This window comes from Plutella xylostella, chromosome 26 (assembly GCF_932276165.1).
Source record: "Plutella xylostella chromosome 26, ilPluXylo3.1, whole genome shotgun sequence".
Classification (NCBI taxonomy): Eukaryota; Metazoa; Arthropoda; class Insecta; order Lepidoptera; family Plutellidae; genus Plutella; species Plutella xylostella.
This window is the reverse complement of record NC_064006.1, coordinates 6,958,688-6,977,126: the sequence shown is the minus strand read 5'-3', so window position 1 is coordinate 6,977,126 and position 18,439 is coordinate 6,958,688. Positions and strand designations below refer to the sequence as shown.

Here is an 18,439-nt window from a genome sequence, read left to right as displayed (position 1 = left end):
CTGAAGATTCGTGGAAGATATTCAAATGATAAGGTGAATACCTACGGAGAAGTAGTAGTACTGTACCTTGATTGGAATACTTATAAACTGTTATATGCCCCAGAATAAGGATTTTGAGTTTCTGAACATATGTGTATTTTTTTCCTATTTTTTGTTAATTACTGAACGCAATCTTGGAACAGCTGATTGACAATGACATCTATTTTGTTTTGACATTTACATTACAGGTTATGTGGTTACACTAAATTTGGTTTACAACTTTTCTTAAAACTAACAACATTACACTCTAACAGTCCTCCCCTCCGAAATTAATAATGTAAATACATGTGATCGTTATACTAACATTAATCTACTAACTTTTGTTTGTGTTGTCTTGTTTCAGAACATTAATTTTCTGACTGAAATACATCAATCAGTAAACAAGGCTAAATAAAATACCGTGCAATCTCCAACACATGTTATTGGCGGAATTGACAGTGTTAGTCACACACAGTCAGAGAGCCACAAAAACAAAAATTGAATTAAATTTGGTTTAATATAATTTTGCCTTTTATACCAAAAAAATAAGATAACATGATAGAAATAGGAAGATTAGTAGTGCTTTACGGTAGTCAGACTTTTACAGCTCAAGAAACAGCTGAAAAGATCTGGCGAACAGCAAAAGCGTTAGGTTTGCGAGGTCCAGTGCAAGCTTTAGATGATTATGATATATCTAAACTGATTCATGAGGATTTCGTGCTGTTTGTGTGCGCAACGACCGGGCAAGGAGATGAGCCGGACAATATGAAGAGTTTCTGGAAGTTTCTGCTGCGAAGGAGTCTGCCAAGCACCTCTTTGCTCAAACTAAAGTTTGGTGTCCTGGGCTTGGGTGACTCGTCCTATGCTAAATTCAATTTCGTGAGTAAAAAACTTCACAAAAGGCTGTTACAACTTGGTGCAACCCCTCTTTTAGATGTTGGTAAGTATTGTTTGTTAAACTAAGTTTGTAAATATTCATGTAGTTATGTTATCTAAGTGCTAAAATAATATTGTAAATATTATGTACTTGAAAATTGCAGGTCTTTGTGATTACCAGCATGATTTGGGCCACGACGCAGTGATGATCCCTTGGCTAGATAAGTTCTTCTTAACACTGAAAACCTATCTTCCGAACCTACAGACCGAAACATCAGACGCTAAGTTTATTCCAAGATGGAATGTAACATTAAAGAAACCATGTGATGATACTTCGAAAATAAGCAGTGAAAGGGATATTTACTTCTCTGGGGGACAGAAAGATAGGTTTTGTGAAGCTAAACTGTTGGAAATCAAGGATAATAGTAGAACAACTTCTGAAACACATTTTCAGGTATTTATTTAAGTTGTTAAACATTAAAAGTAAAATATAGTTTACCTTATTGTTCTAGTGTTAAGATAGTTTATCTGTTTATATCATCAATGCAATAGATTTCTTTGTTTATTGAAAATTACCTACATAATGTGGAAATCCTTGAATACATTATCAGAAACGTACATTTGATTTCTTATTCCTTCTTCATTTCAGGATGTGAGACTTCTAACTTTAGAAACAGTAGATGGTGAAAAGTTTAGCTATAAACCTGGAGATATATTCAACATCAGACCCAGGAACTCAAGAGAAGATATTGATGATTTGTTTGGATTATTCCAAACTCACGGAATAGATATTAAGCCGCATTACCAGCTGGTAGTGGAAGAATGTCATGAAGGTAGGAATTAACAATAGGTAATTCCGCACATTGTGGAAATGATTTAGATTTATGCTGAATAATTTAAATAATCATGAATGATTATGTTGTAAATAAACCAAACCAATAGTAATAGTAACCTATTTAGTTTCTTAATAAATTAAAACACCAGCGATGGCGGCGTATCCTTGAAAACTTTGGAGGGTATAAAATTGAGAATCTCCAATGGTGTTTTGATAATATGGTTCTTGTATTTATTATTCTGAGGATTATCATCTGTTTATAAGTGAAAACGGAACGCAAAACTGTCACTTCACTGTGTCATGTCAACTGTCAAACAAACGTCAAATCTTATAAACACACGCGTTCGCTATCGTTGTTTTGCTCGGTGGCATGCTGTTTTATTTCGAATAAAGCCTTTATTTGTGTAGAATAGGGTAAATACACAACCGTCAAAATGCTAAGACGACAGGCGCGTTTGCGCCGCGAGTATTTGTATAGAAAAAGTGCAGAAGATCGGCAAAAAAGTATTCAGTCCAAGAAGGACCAAATAAAACGGAGTTTGGAAGAAAACATTCCCATCCATGGTGATTTGAGGAAAGAAGCACTAGCTTTACAAAAAAGGATCGAATTTGAAGACAAAGGTATGTCTCACATTCTTATAATTACCACTTTATGATCAACATAAACATGAAATGAGTTTATAACCTATACAGTACAGTCTCTTACTTTAAGCTGTGTAAACTCAAAATCACATTGATACTATAATAATATCTAATGTATGCAAAAGCAGCTTACCATAATTACATTAACACGATTAATTGCAAACCTATTCTAAAAACTCACACATTTTGTACCAAATAATTTCAGGGCCGGAGCGAGCAGGTGTGATTGGTGGATTCAGCGGCGGCGCCAACACAATCAGTTCTCAGGATGACGAGTACAGATACGCCGGCGTGGAGGACCCCAAGATCATGATCACTACGTCCAGGGAACCTAGTGCGAGACTCAAAATGTTTGTCAAGGAACTTCGGTGAGTGTTTAGATAGATACTCTTTATTTGCTAACAACCTCTGACAATGTTCTGAATGGACCGTTATAAATAAATCTCAGGCCATGTAGAAAAAGGTAAAATAAAGAAATAAAATTTACATTTGATAGAGAGAACAAAAGTTTTAGATCAGATGTCTTCAATTATTTCTTTATCCACTCATGCAAGATTTGGTATCCAGGTTGATATTTCCAAACAGTCAGCGCATGAACAGAGGTGGTTACGAGATGTCTCAGCTGATACACGCGTGTCGCGCTAACGAAGTGACAGACTTCATCGTAGTGCATGAGCACCGAGGAGTGCCTGATAGTTTGGTGAGTTTAACTAAAATATACCATTATCTTTTCATTATTTCATGTAAAACAGTATTGCTGCTTTATTCAAAACTGGAATTGGTTCTGCTACTACACTTCTGTATAACCGAACTATCTTTACTTTTTTAAACTTAATCATGTGAATAATTATTGTAATGTACAGTACAGTATGCAGTATTTTTTAAAATTTACTATCATAGTTGTTATACAAGCCTATTCAGCAGTACTGTACAGGGTAACATTTAGTTTTCTTCATCAAATCTTAGTTATCATATATTATCCCTTATTCCTCAGGTAATATGCCACCTGCCATACGGACCAACAGCATCATTCACTCTCTCCGGCGTGGTTATGCGGCACGACATCCCCGATATAGGACCCATGACGGAGCAATACCCCCACCTCATCTTCCACAACTTCAAGACTGACTTGGGTAAGTTTTTTCTATGTAATCATACTATCAATCAGTATATTGCCATTTCGATTCTTATTTTTAATGGCATGTTCTCAAACTCAATTCTGGAGTCTACATCACATGTATTCATTTATATATATTATAAAGTGGAATGAATGAACTTGTGCCAAAAGTACTGGAACGATTTCCAGTTTTCTTTTCTATACATATAGGCTACTTTTGTGTCTCAGAAATCCCACGAGAAACCAATCATGTAAAAAAATAAATTATAAATAAAGTACCTAATGGTAATATTTGCCCCCAGGCACCAGAACAATGAACATACTGAAGTACCTATTCCCGGTGCCGAAGGAGAGCTCCAAGCGAGTGGTGACGTTCGCGAACCACGACGACTACATCTGCTTCCGACAACACACTTACAAGAAGGTAATGCGTAGTCGTTTAGTCATGATCAGGCAATAATCATACACTGCTGGACATAGGCCTCTCCCCAAGGAGCAACAACACTCGGTCCTCGGCCTTCCTCATCCAGCCACTACCGGCTACCTGCCTAAGCGGTCCAGCCGGTAGAAGGGCGTCGTTCAGTCTTAGTTAGTTAGTTGGCTAATAAGTGTAAGAGCCTGCGCGCACTGTGTTTTTTATACGCGATTACTATATCCAGCAGTAGACGATTGGTGGTTGAATATAAAGACTTACATTATTTTCAATAGTAGTCCCTTAATACCTATAATGTATAATGGAACAAAAACGCTATAATCATCAAATAACACATTCCTTCCCTCCACAGGCCGGCAAAGAGATAGAGCTGTCAGAAATCGGCCCCCGTTTCCAGATGAAGCTATACGAGATAAAGCTAGGAACCCTCGACTCAATCGACGCAGCTGACACGGAGTGGGCACTTCGACCCTACATGAACACAGCGGCCAAGCGACGCTTCCTGAGCCAAGATGATGGCTGGCAGGAGGAACAATAAATAAAGTTCTATTTTTGAATTTTGTCGTTTCATTTTTATGGTACCTAACCTCAAAAAGTAAAAGCGTCTTTTGCAGTAGTAGTAAGAGTAAACGCATAAACGGCCATGACAAGAGTAAAATGCTATGCCACATTAAACCATGCACCATTGTGTCGTGAATAAAGAAACAATGTCAAATCAAAATGGCGGCCGTTTATAAGTGGAAGTGGGAAGGAGTATAGACGGCCCCCTATCATAAGGTGTCTAATATAACAAGAGCAACTAGAGCCTATTTTCGTTATTCAATTGTTATTCTTAAACGTTACAATAGTTTACAAAACCTATTCCAGACATGCCAGTACCAGAGTTCCTGAAACAGCCACTGGCAGTGTACGAAATAGCCGAGCAATACTGGGACCTCAAGTTCATACCGACGCCATACGTGTTCTCTCTTCTAGCGCTAGTGTCTAAAGACAAGTTAGAAAGAGACAAATGTATTGAACTCAGCTCGCCGCAGGGTCAGGAGGACTGGCTGAACTATTGTAGACGGCCGAGGAGGACTATTTTGGAGGCGAGTTTGGTTTTAGTCTGGTGGAGTAGATAGTGCCTAAGGCTGTTTTTACCATGCGGATTTGATCACTCACGCGGGATTACACGCCATTTTCCCGCTTTTAACAACGTTCGGGATTCATCACGCATGCGGGATTTCCCCACACCGGAAAATGGCGGCCATTCCGCATGCGTGATGAATCTTTTCATACGATTATTTCATACGACTTGAAATGCAAACAGCTAATTTTCAGAAGCGTAGTTAAATTAAACTCTACATTTTTATTTTTATTTATTCCAATAGAGATAAATAATACCTACTTAAATATTTTATTTCAGGTTCTGCACGACTTCCACCATTCAGCGTCGCAGCTGACAATCGAGGTTCTATTCGAGCTGTTCTCTAGCATCAAGCCAAGGTAAAGTTCTCCATCTCATACAATAACGAGGGGTGTTATAAGTTGAATTTGATTCTTCAATTTAATTGAAAGAAAGAAAGAAAGAAAGAAAAGAAAGAAAAAACATTTATTGCCACATAATCGGGAAAACACAATAAAACACAAATACAAAAATTGACTTAAGATTAAAAGGTGGCAAAAGGACAAACTCAGCAATGCTGCGAGTTATACCTCGTATAATCTATGCAGCGCTGGTTTTCAGTATGCCCTGAACTTAGGTGCTAAATTATATACTAATAAATTAATTAAACTAGTGACACAAGCTTAATTTGATAATAAATGGTATAGTTTTTTATATAAATAAATACTTTATAATAAATATTATAGTTTTATATACAAATAAATAATAATAATTAAATATTGTAGTTTTATAAATATGAATTAAATTAAATATTGTCATATATGTATAAACGCAACTAGAAGTAGAGTAGATTGTTATAAGTCAACTTGCAGTGTCATTGAAGCCAGTCTGTTTTATCAGTTAGGTTCATTTTTATTTTTTAAAAGTATATGTCCTTGCCGCATCTGAGTTTTGTTTTTGTTTTAAAATATTTTTTAATTTATATTTAAAAGAGATGCGTGACATATTCTTCTGAAGAGGCGGGGGTAAGTCGTTCCAAATTTTTTAAGCAGCGTATTTGAAACCGCCTTTGAACCCAACTGTCCTATGTTGTGGTATGCATGCATTATTTCGCGCCCTACTACGAGTATTATATTGGTGAGCTTCCTTTTTCCATCTCAATTTGTCATACAGGTATGCTGGCCTTTCTGTGTGAACGATTTTATGCACCAGGTTGGCTAGATGCAGTTTCCTACGGGCAGCCATTTTAAGAACGCCCTTTTCATTCAAAAAAGGCGTTATATGGGCCCTTTTCGGTATCTTATAGCAAAACCGTGCACATGCGTTTTGTACCCTTTGTATTGCTCGTTCGGTTTTCGCAAATATTCTAGGTCCATATACCACGTCACAAAAGTTAAAGAGGGATAAAACCAACGACTCAACTAGCAAAACCCGTACCGTCTCAGAGATAAATTCACGGATTCCGTATAGTACCTTCAGTCTGTAAAACGCGTTTCTGATCTTTAAATTTACATGTTCTATATACCGTAGTTCACTATCCATAAGGAGCCCCAAGTTTCTGGCTGACATAACTTTATCTATGATGATGTCATTAATCAATATTTGGGGGTTATTCTGATGTATAGCGTTCACTTGATGTTTAGTTCCTAATATCATAAATTTTGATTTTTGCGGATTGAGTGCTAAAGAATTTTTACAAGACCAAGTGAAAATCGCGTGCAGATCTTCGTTAATTTTAATAATAGCTTCATTAATGTTTTTAGAGTTGAAAGAATAATACAGCTGAGTGTCGTCTGCATAAAGATGTACTTTGCAGTGCTTAATACATTTGATCAAATCGGCAGTATACAGTACAAACAGCAGAGGACTCAAAATAGAACCCTGAGGGCAGCCTCTAGGTACTGTCTGCATTTTTGATCCCTGTATGTTGCCGTCCTCATCAACTGTTTCTACGTACTGCGTTCTTTCGGACAAGTATGATCGAAACCACTCACAGGTTGTCGAGGAAATGCCGTAATAGCTCATTTTTGAAAGGAGCAGACCAGTATCAATACAGTCGAAAGCTCTAGAAAAGTCCAAAAGAACCAAAATACTACCCTTCCCTGTATCTGACTCAGTTATTATATCATCAGTTACATGAGCTAGAGCCGTCTCTGTACCATGATTGCTTCGGAAACCAGATTGCATGCTGGGTAGGATATGTTGAGTCTCTAAGTATAGGGTTAACTGTTTGCAAACTACTTTTTCAATTACCTTTGACAGAACTGGTAGAACACTGATTGGCCGTAGGTCTTTGTACTCTTCAACGGTGATATTCTTCGGTAGAGGTCTTACTTTAGCTGCCTTCCATGCGGTGGGAAAGGTTTTAAGCGCTATGGATTTATTGACAATAAAGGTAATTATGGGCAGTGTTATCGAGAGCGTTAACCGAATCATCTCTGCCGAAAGAGTATCTGTTCCAGTTGCATTTGTCTCTATGGATTTTAGTATGGCCGCCACTTGCTCGTCAGTGCATATTTCAATTTTAAATTCTGAACTATTTGTAGAATATTTATTATTTTTAAAATAGTCAAACGTATTTTGGTCAATAGTTAGGTTACAAGGAACGTTGAGAAAAAAGTTATTAATTTGGTTCGGGTTATTTAAATGTTTTGGAATAGATGGTAGACTGGGTTTACTTAGATTTGTTGAGTTCTTTAAGTGACTCCACATCTTTTTCGGATTATGTATATTATTATTTATGTAAAAATCGTAATAAGCCTTTTTTTCCCTTTTAATTGAACTGTGTACTAAATTTCTTAAATCTTTGTAGTATTGTCGGTGATGATCCAATTTTGTTGAAATTGCCTTAACCAGTGCCTCATCTCTGTGATGCATCATGATCTTTATAACGTCTGTGATCCACGGTAGTGGTTTATTTCTTATGCGAATCTTTTTAAGAGGAGCATGTTTGTCGAACAGGTAAAGCATTAATTCATTGAAGCGGTTAATCATATCGTCAACTTCTTCTATTCTAGTAATATCCCACCAGGGCAATGAGTGTAGATCAGAAAAAAAGTTATCAGGCAGAATTTTATTTAATGACCTAGTAACAATAAAGTGCGGAGTATCTTTAGGTTTTTTAATTAAGAGCTCAACGGTCACCGTAGCGTGGTCACTTAAATCTTTATTATGACAAACAGTGACGTTACGACATATCTCAGGACTGTCTGTGATAATTAAGTCGAGGAGTGTGGCGGTTGAGTCAGTAACTCTGGTTGGTTCTTGCACAAGTTGGTATAAATTTTGCTGGTCTAGAAATGACAACAATTCTGGGGCTGGATTTTTTTCCGGCAATAGCAAATCAACATTGAAATCAGTCAAAATGAAAATATGGTTGTATTGATTAAAGGTACTCACCGCCTCACTGAGGGCATCGATTGCACAACCTGTCTTCAGTCCCGATTCGGGCCGGTACGCAGTACCTACTGCCACGCGACCCGCGCCGGGCACCGTCACCTCAAGCCACATCTGCTCCAGATCTGATAGCGGATGCTGTTTTTTTCGCGCCTGAATTCCTTGACGGATATAGAACCCCACTCCACCTCCACCCTTTCCCTTAGGTCGCGGGGCAAGCTTAAGAGTATAACCTGAAATTTTTGGAGCACAAAAATCCTGTCCTTCTTTCAACCAGGTTTCATTAAGCGCGAGTATATCAGGTTTATGTTTTTCAACCGTTACTATCAGCTCGTGTTGTCCAGTATTTAGTGACCTAACATTTAAAAGTGCTAGTTTCAAGTGTCGGTCCTTCTTTTTAGTCATCGTATATGAACTTGGAATAGCCATAAACTATAGCAACGCACAAAAGACAAAACCATAAGACATAAATACAATGCATATAATATATGTAATAATTTATTAAAATGGATAAAAGATAAAATCGGTATAAAAATAGATCAATTGAGTAAAAAATAAATAACAGACTATAATTAATTATTACTGAGTTGGATGAACAAAAGTAAAAAAGGTCGAAATTTATTGGTACAACGTTCAAATAATGTTTTTTAACCACTTTTGTGAATAATTTACACACATTTAAATTAAAATTACAGTAAAACAGATTTAGTGAATATAGAAAAATAAGAAGTAACACGATTAAAACAAAATAAAAACAATACATCTCGTTACACAATACTTCTGCATTATAGGTATGTACGTACGCAACCATTATTATCTCTGTAGCCATTATCAATGCAGTGCGAAACACATCACAGATACAGTTAAACACACAAACAAGTCCTGTATATATTATAAAAAATAATAAGAATTTAGGTTTTAAAATAAGCAGTAACATCAACATATTTATAAGAGGGGAAATGTACAGCATAAAAATTATCTAAAAACACTAAACTAAGCTTAAAGTTCTTTTAGGACCGTAGCATCCTTTATATATATAGTACCGGAAGTTTCCTTATCGTCCTTTTTGACAAAAACCCTTCCATATTTTGCCCAAACGTGTTTGTAGTTAAGTTCTCTAGCTGCTTTCCTAGCCAACGCGAACAGGTGCTTGCATTCGGGCGCAAGGTGCTCGGCCACATACACTCGTGTAGGCGCGCCAGGCACCCCGAGGTGCGTGGAGGTGAGCGGCGTGGCGCGGTGCTCTCGGTTGTAGGCTTTGAATGCAGTCAGAATAGTGTCACGCTGCCGCTCCGAGGACAGGGTCACGAGAATGTTGCGAGGCCTCTCCGCTGACTTTTCTAGCTTAGAGACTCTACGAGTAGATTTCACTTCAGCATCAGTAATAGAAACATTAATTTCTTTGCCCAATTTGTTGACTATCTCAAATAGATTCTCAGCTTTGTTCTCCGGCACGCACTGTATTTCTAAATTTTGACTTCGTGAAGACTTTTCCAGTGAGACAAGACGTCGCTCTAAGTTACGCATTTCTGAACTCATTTTAAGGTTTTCAGATTCCAAATCTTTTATAGTAGTCTTTGCCACGTTCAGCTCCTTTCTTAAATCACACTGCTCGGAAGATAGGAAATCAGTTGTAGCTGTGAATTCTGACTTTAAATTCTCGATAGCGGTATTTATTTCGCTCTTAATAGTTACTCTTATATCGTTGGCCAAGGAGACTCTGAATGACTCGAAGAGGCCGTTTATTTGGTCATAAGTGATGGGTGCGGACTGTGAATGCTGTGTTGTGTTCGCGACTTCTTGGGAGGGCTCCTCATAGCATGACATGTCAAGAGACGGAGCATGAACTTGTCGGACGGGCGTGTTGTCTTTATTATTGCGACGAGTTACGTTAATGCAGGCCGGACATTTCCAAGTATTCAGTAGGCTGGTTTTATTTTGCATATAATGAGCTGTTGTCATATTTACACATGCATGGTGATATATACGCCTACAGGCTTTGCATTTAAGTAGTTCTGTATTGTTTACTTCTAGGCGACAGGCTATGCAATTCATTGTAAATCAGTTTGATTGTGCTTATTTTTAACAGAGCTTTTCGAATAATAAATTTATCGTTATCGCCTGTGGCAGTGGAGAGGGCGGGGGATGAACGAAGGGTGGAAATATTATTGTCCTAGCTGAGTAGTAATCAAGGAGCACGCAGTGTTTGAAGTTGTGGTACTTAGCTATTCGCGTCTCTTCAGGCACTCAGGAGCCGCTTGTATTCGTGCGGTAGTGAGAGAAAAAGTACTTAGGTAATTAACCTTTGCAAAACAATTTTAATTTATCTACACTTAAATCACGCACAGTATAGTTTCAAGACACTTGTTCAGCTCAAACTTTGATTACTGAATGTACTATTTCAGTTCAGTAGTGAAATCACAGAATTTAAAACCACTTTTCGGAATCAAATATTGGGAACAAACAACTTAGCTGTGTTTTCGAATTACTTATTAATTCACCGTAATAACACTTTCACTGATGGCTTTTGTACCAAGAACAATAGTGCACTTAAGTTTGATACTGAAAGTTAATTTATTTTGTAGCTATTGAATTTATAATACGGAGCGTTCAGAACTATTTGTTTACGAAAAGGCGCCACCTGGCGGAAAAAACTACTACTACTACTAATTGCATTTGAAAGACATTCATGGGTTCACTAGGTCGGGTTCCGCTCATCTCGCATAATCTTTATTGACCAAAACTCATTTCGCATAACTCGTATGGTCTAAACTTTTTTGGCTGAACTATCACTTTGCCAAGACTTATGTGGCATAAGGCTCGTTTCGTCTAAAACTCTTTAGGCACAATCTTTAAACACCTAAGTTTCGTTTGCTCAAATTTATGTTCGTCTATTCCTATGTATAATCTTGTTTCTCGTAATGTTATCTTAATAAATAATATATTAAGTACGTAGTAAATGTACAAATTGTGGTATTTTTTCCTACATCCCGAAAATCACGATATTGTATGATCAAAAAATCGAAAGTTAACGACCAATATAATTATTACAAACGCCATGAGATCGAAACCTAAAAATAGGTGCGACGACGAGCAAAGCGAGGAGGAGCGTGTTAGGTGCACATGTTCATCAAAACCAAAGCGGAGCGCAGCGAAGCGGAGCGGAGCGTTTTCCAAACAGCGGAAACAATACAAGGCACCAGTTTGCGCTATGTAGGGAGACGCTCCGTCAAAGTTAAAGCCAAACGAATATTATTACTTTGTAAAAACCTAATAAACCTATGCCATAGCATTATTAGGCTATTCAAGATTTGGCCATACCATTATTAGGCTAAACAATGTTATGCGAAATAACTTTTTACTTAACGAGATTTATGCCATACGATTTTCGGCGTAACGAGACTTTGACCAAACGTTACTATGCAATACGAGATTAGGCAAATAAATCTTATGCCAAAAAAGGTAGAACCCACTAGGTCGTTTGTCAATCTTTTTGTGGAATTGTAGCTTAAAACATAAACTGTATACTGTTATAACAACTATAATGCGTGCAGATAAAGAAACAATAATGAGAATGACGGTCTTTACATAGGACGTGGGAGTAGGAAGGAGAAGTATCTACCTACCTATTGGTGCATACTGCAAGATAGCATGAGTCCATTTTCATATCATTTATTCACCTAGGAGCGTAAGGTATATTGTTTTATATTTATTTATATATTTTATATTGAGATTTTAACAACAAACACTATATTCTATAGCATTTTCCTCCCCAGATCATTCTCAATAGCCAGCAGTAGCTCGCACTCGGCACAGCGCATAGAGTTGCTAGTGGCGGTGGTCAAATACTACAGCAAGTTGAAGAAGGAGCGACTGGGCCTGTGTTCCAATTGGATGAAGAGTTTGCACTGTGGCGAGCGGGTGTATGGATGGATCAAGCCGGGAACATTTGTGTTTGCTGATGCGGTGAGTCTCACACATTACATAGGAGTAGGTAGGTGGTTTTAGCGGAGGCTCAACCAAATTTCTATGCTTTTAGTAAATACCCACACGGTATAATTTGACCATAATTTTGTTCTATCAAAAGTTTCATGATGGTTTCAGCTAGAGGCGCCACTTTCTATGCGAGAAAACGGAAATAATAAATAAGGCATTCTACACATCTCAAAGCCATAGCAGAAGCAAGAATGTTACAATACACCTCTAAGTTTAGCAAGTCTTATTAATTAATAAATAAAATATTAAACATTCCGTTATCCATCCTTTTTCAGCCAACCCCCCTAATCCTAATAGGCCCGGGCACCGGCCTAGCCCCGTTCAGGAGTTTGCTGCTAGAGCGCGACGCACAAGGGAAAGCTTCCAAAGACAGCTTCTATCTGTTCTTCGGATGTCGCAACATGACCCAAGACTTCCACTGCAGAGGAGACTTGGAGCGGCTGGTCAGAGAGGAGAAATTGACGATGTTCTGCGCTTTTTCCAGAGATCAGGAGGATAAAATGTAATTAAGTTTTGTATTCTAATTCTAACGGATTCATATTCTAATTACATATCAATTTTGCTAGCTAAAATAACATTTACGGGACCACTAGAGTCGACTTTTCATTATAGAAATTAAGATTTTGAAATTTTAATTTCTTCTTCAGAATCGATATCATTAGCATAATAGTATGCTAACAAATATTTTAGGAGCACTATTTACCTAGATTCAAATACTTGTTTTTCGTGGTAAGCCCTCCAGCTAGAATGGTAAAGGCTGGATGATCAATACGTCTGATGAAGGCCTATGCGCTCTTTATGGAGAGCAGAATGCAATGTGATGACGGAAAGATACAGTTTGACTGAATATTGCTTCCGCGATGTAGGTTTGTCTTGACGTGTGCTGCCATCAAGTGTTTACCGCGTTATTTATGATGTAGTATTTTTTTACATAATAAACTTATTTTATTTACAGATACGTGCAGCACAAAATAGCAGAAGCCAGAGAGTTGTTGTGGCCGCTGATTCATAACAAAAACGCACACATTTACATTTCGGGCAACGCCAAGAATATGCCAAATAATGTGAAAGACGCTTTCATTGAAGACGTTTTCTGTAAAACTGGGGGACTGAGTTTAGACGATGGCAAGAAATTATTGAAAGAGATGGAAAAGAATAACCGTTTACAGACAGAAACTTGGTAAACTAAAATTCTAAATAGGTATTTGATATTGGGAATTTTAAATATTAATTTGTATATTTGTATGCATATTTAGGTAAGTACCTATAGGTATATTGAAAAATACAAGGTAAATAAAATTGTCAAGATTTTATTTTAATGAAATACTTATTTTATTACATTACCTATTCGACAACAGTGAGCTAGAGTTAAATAATAAGTCTCCACCCCCGTCTCCCTTCCTTACCCCGCTACCCCCGGTCAGTCGGCAGCCCCCACAGCTTCAGGTTCCCCCCCTCTCCCTCCCTTACCCCCGCTACCCCCGATCAGCCGGCAGCCCCCACAGCTTCAGGTTGCCGACATCTCGCTTCCTCTCCGGCGGCTCCTTGTCCTCGCAGGCGTACGCCAGCAGGTAGCGCGTCGGGTGCCACGCGACAGTGAACGTGGCGGCGGAGACGGGGATGTCGCAGACTTTCTCACCTGGGGAGAGAGATATGGTATATTCATGAGGATGGCAGATAAAATGTTGATAGCAGTTTTTGTGCCAGAATTGTCACAGAAAAACTTTATGGGGAAGGGGAGATAGCGGGAAAAGGTAAAGAATATAATCAGAAATGATGTAACTACTAATGTGAGCCTACAAGTCTGAGTCCTAAAAGAGGTAGGTATTCTAATAGCATTCGAACCGGATAATTTTCTTATCGTGACAGTAAAAAACACTAGACCACCACACCACGAAAGGATTGCTAAATAGCCAGATAAGCGTCACTCGGGATACGTCGGACTAAAGTCTGTGTGTTTTTTAATATCAGATACTAAATTGTCAGATGCAATCGACTGTGATGCCATATGAGGTGGCACATTAGTGGTGAGTACTTATTAGGTAAGTATACTGACCGGTCTCGGTGTCCCCGATGTCGATGACGTGGTCCTCGCTGGCGGACGCGAGCAGCCGCCCGTCGAAGCTGAACGACAGCGTGCGCACCGGCCACTCCAGTCTACGGAGGAAGACGATATATATCAATACATTATGGGCGTTAGACATGGGCCTATCACAAGTGCTGTCAACTCAAGTCGCTGGCGTAGTTCGATAGCAATTTGTATTACAATGTAAAAATTCGTTTGCGAAGTTCACCTAAAGTGATGCATATGTCGCAGGCAACTGGTTTAATCTCCTGTTTGATTGAACCACTAGCCCGTTCATTGGATGGCGCTGTTCAGTTGTATGACTAGGCCGAACGTTGATTGTACAAGCGTCACAAAACGTCCAACTAGTTAGCTGACTTAAAATCAGTCAGGTGGTGAATAAAACAAATATGGCGTCTAACAGCTAACAGCTGACACAAAAAGCACCTATATTGTTAGTTTTTTGCAAATAAAAAGCTTTATAGTGCGTTATTTGTGTTAAAATAGTGTGACAACATGGATTTACCTATTATTACGCCGCGGGCGGATAGTTTCAAAGAAAAAAAGTGGCGAAACTGGATAATTATGAACAACAATATGAAGGTACGTTTATTGTTATTGTTTAGTTAATTTGTGAGATAAGAGCTTTGTAATATAGTCTTTTTGTTGACTCTTGTCTGGTGATGTTCACCCTAACCAGACATTACAAAGTTGCTATACTATATCCTATTCAACGACTTCGCTGAATGACGTTCAGTCAAGACGTCGAACGTTACAATCAACGACATGACGAGTTGTCGTTTAGTCATACAACTGAATAGCGCCATCCAATGAACGGGCTAGTGGTTCAATCAAACAGGAGATTAAACCAGTTGCCTGCGACACATATATATGGTACCTTATTCAAAATATCTTCAAATTCACTAATGTGACTTTGAAGATATTTTGTAAACCCTCTTGTTGAAAACCCTTGCTTTATCATGAGGATGGTGCAGCTCAGAAAAAACTTGTAAAATTCTAAGATAACATAAAATTATAAAAATACTACAACAAATGACCTTACCAATAATAGGTTTGCGGTAGGTAAGTATCTACTTCAAAAGTTAAACGTTCAACAGAATTTCAAACTCAATAGATGGTCCAATCATTGGTTCCTCAGTACAAACAGCCCTATTTTAGTTGTTTTACAATAATACCTGGAGAAGACCCTCAGACAGGCGAGCTCGCGGGCGTCCCACAGTGAGACCAGCGCGTCCGCCGAGCCGGTCGCGAAGTAGCGCCCGCCGCGGTCGTGCTCGATGCAGATGCACGTGCCCGGGTGCGCTTTGACTACGGTTTGTAGCTCCAGGCCTGGGTAACTGGAAACAAATGGTATATTGGTTAGTGACCCGAAGGTCCCAGGTTCGATCCCCGGTCGGGGCAGATATTTGTTTGTTTATTTGTAGGGTGATAATGTGTATAATAAAATGTGTATATAGGTATCTATGTGAAAACATGTATTTGACACACTAACAAAAATAGAAAATTATTCAAAAGAACAAAATCAGCATGTGTTGTGGACAATAAAGCAATGAATGTTAGTCTACAGGGGGTCAAGATAGACAGTTTTAGGCCCGTATGTCGTGCTCGATGCAGATGCACGTGCCCGGGTGAGCTTTGACTATGGTTTGCAGCTCGAGGCCCGGGTAGCTGGATGGGGGGTGAAATAAAAAAGATTTATTTGACACACTGACAAGAACAAGAACAGAAAATGATACAAAACAAACAAAGGTTGCTGTCCAGAGCGTCAAAAAGGCACCAGCTCAGCATGTGCTGTGGATGGAGAGGGTTTGGATGAGGTTTCTTAGTTGAATATTTAAAGGGAAATAAGATTTTTCTCACATGTGTGTACCTGCACATTAGCGCCTGTATTAATTGGACACTATAATTAAACTTTTGACAGAAAATGTATGCAGATGATAGACGAATACCTAAACTTTTTGCTTAGGCTACTTTTTCCCGGAATTTCCAAGAATATTTATATATATACCTTGGTATACCTATTATACGGCGGTATACCTGGTAAGTTAGTCTGACAAGCTTTTAAACATTATGTGCTGAATACCAATTTTATTGCAGTTTTTTTCTTTGAGATTTCTCTTATACAAGAGAATATTTTTAGTGATTTCTATCAAATTCTGTAATAAAGTACACTCACGCCATAATGTGAATACAGCCGAGGCCATTTGTGAGAAAGAACAGATCCGACTCGTTGTTCCAGGATATCTCGTTCACTTCAAAATTGAACTGTTCTTCTGTTACCTGTGAAAAAATTGTTATTGGCAGTTCAAATAAATGCACAACTAAAAGATACAGAAGATAAAAAATGCACATACAAAAATATATTGTAAAATTATATTGGTAGTTCAAATAAATATGATGTGATTCTCCATCTTCATCAGTCTATAGCTATCCACTGCTGGACATAGGCCTCTTTCATCCAACCACTATGGTGGTACTTTAACAATACAGTAGGGAGTAAATACTTGTCTTTGTGCTTATTATTCTTTTGTAAAAAAAATGTGGACACCAACTTTTGAAGGACCGAACCATTTAAGATAATTTTTCTAATGATTAGTAAGCTTCTATTAAAATTGTCTATTTATCGCACATAATCAATCACAAAAAACATCTCTTAAAACTCACCACTTTATAAGTCCTAGTGTCAATGAAGGAGACAAGGTCTTCCTTGTTGCCGACCGCAATGGTGCTGCCGTTGGGGGACCATGCAATGTTTATGTTCTCACCCTTAGTTGGGATCACTGCGACACACTTCAGAGATCTGGTAGGGTAATAAAAGTACTATAATATTATTTTCTATAAAATGCTCCCACTACTTATATTTGTAACAAATAGGCTCTGAAGCTTAATCTTTTTAGGCATGTCAATTTCCATGCAACAACAGAAAATAAAGTAAAACTAGTCAAGCTAGCACGGAGGGCAAGGCTTGACTAAAGATCTCCGGCATGCTGGCTCTTGAGGCCACCCAATATTAAACTTTTGTCACGTCCTGACGTGCACGTCTACGCCCCCTGCTAGCCTTTCAGGACTGAGATACCAAATAATCATTATGGCATCTTATTTAGGTACATTCTCACCTAGTGTCCCATATTCTCACAGACTTGTCTCCGCTGGCCGTGCTGAGCAGGTCGGGGTGCGACGCGTGCCAACAGAGCTGGTCCACCGACCCCGTGTGTCCCCGGAATATGAAGCTTTGATCCTGAAATATACCACATAGTATAAGTACCTACCTAACCTCAAAAACATTGTTTTTTGTGTTCATCGTTTTTTGGTTTTACTCACCAATCTGTATCTGTCCAAGTTAAATATGGCCACTGTTTTATCGAAAGAGCCTGAAGCCAGCTTTCTTCCATCGCAGGACCATCCAACAGAATGTACTTTAGAACTATGAGCGATGTATTCTCTTGTTACGTTGTGTGAAGCGAAATAACTCTTTAGCTCTGATAAATCTTCAATCGGAGCCTGTGCCGACTTCGAATCCTTCATTTTATCTATATTTAAATACTAAACCACAATAGTTTTCATTTATTTTCGATTGTAGACAAAAGTACGTAAGCCGAAAACAAAACAACAAACAAACTCTGTGCAACAAACATAACCTCAATCAAACTCAATCTTACTCTGTTATTCAAACGTCATTCAAATGCTACGGTCCGTTCGTTATAGTGATCTCTATGTAATGTCCTTATTCTGATCATAATACTAAGTGGCTGGGTGGGGGTTGGGGGATGGTTACCAGTTACCACAGGCCGACAATATGCATGGGTGTCAACTCATATCATGTAGAATAATATGGTTCTCATATGGATCAAAAATCCTTACAATCTTACAATAGATGTGATTAACTGATAAGTAAGACAAAATAACGAAAACGTCATCATTCCAACTGTTAACTA

The 18,439-nt window shown here is 38.3% G+C and overlaps 3 protein-coding genes across 3 annotated transcripts; 2 read left to right on the top strand and 1 right to left on the bottom strand.

Annotated features, from left to right (window-relative positions):
- The first annotated feature begins 528 nt into the window (after positions 1-528).
- Positions 529-13,612, top strand: LOC105387740 (NADPH-dependent diflavin oxidoreductase 1). The gene is made up of 8 exons (XM_048630614.1): positions 529-958; positions 1,059-1,348; positions 1,544-1,727; positions 4,789-5,009; positions 5,327-5,406; positions 12,199-12,388; positions 12,694-12,920; positions 13,374-13,612. The coding sequence occupies exons 1-8, from the start codon at positions 574-576 to the stop codon at positions 13,600-13,602; spliced, it is 1,806 nt and encodes a 601-aa protein (XP_048486571.1). The 5' UTR covers positions 529-573; the 3' UTR covers positions 13,603-13,612.
- Positions 2,042-4,478, top strand: LOC105387739 (U3 small nucleolar ribonucleoprotein protein IMP4). The gene is made up of 6 exons (XM_011558516.3): positions 2,042-2,350; positions 2,577-2,739; positions 2,939-3,071; positions 3,366-3,504; positions 3,791-3,912; positions 4,274-4,478. The coding sequence occupies exons 1-6, from the start codon at positions 2,164-2,166 to the stop codon at positions 4,457-4,459; spliced, it is 930 nt and encodes a 309-aa protein (XP_011556818.3). The 5' UTR covers positions 2,042-2,163; the 3' UTR covers positions 4,460-4,478.
- Positions 13,613-13,893: 281 nt separating the features above from the next.
- On the bottom strand, positions 13,894-18,100 carry LOC105387761 (THO complex subunit 3). The gene is made up of 7 exons (XM_038111379.2): positions 17,826-18,100; positions 17,621-17,742; positions 17,169-17,304; positions 16,681-16,784; positions 15,680-15,841; positions 14,475-14,575; positions 13,894-14,057 (listed from the first exon to the last, which is right to left on the bottom strand). Exons 1-7 carry the CDS (start codon positions 18,027-18,029, stop codon positions 13,894-13,896), a joined length of 993 nt encoding a protein of 330 aa, XP_037967307.1. The 5' UTR covers positions 18,030-18,100.
- Positions 18,101-18,439: the final 339 nt, after the last annotated feature.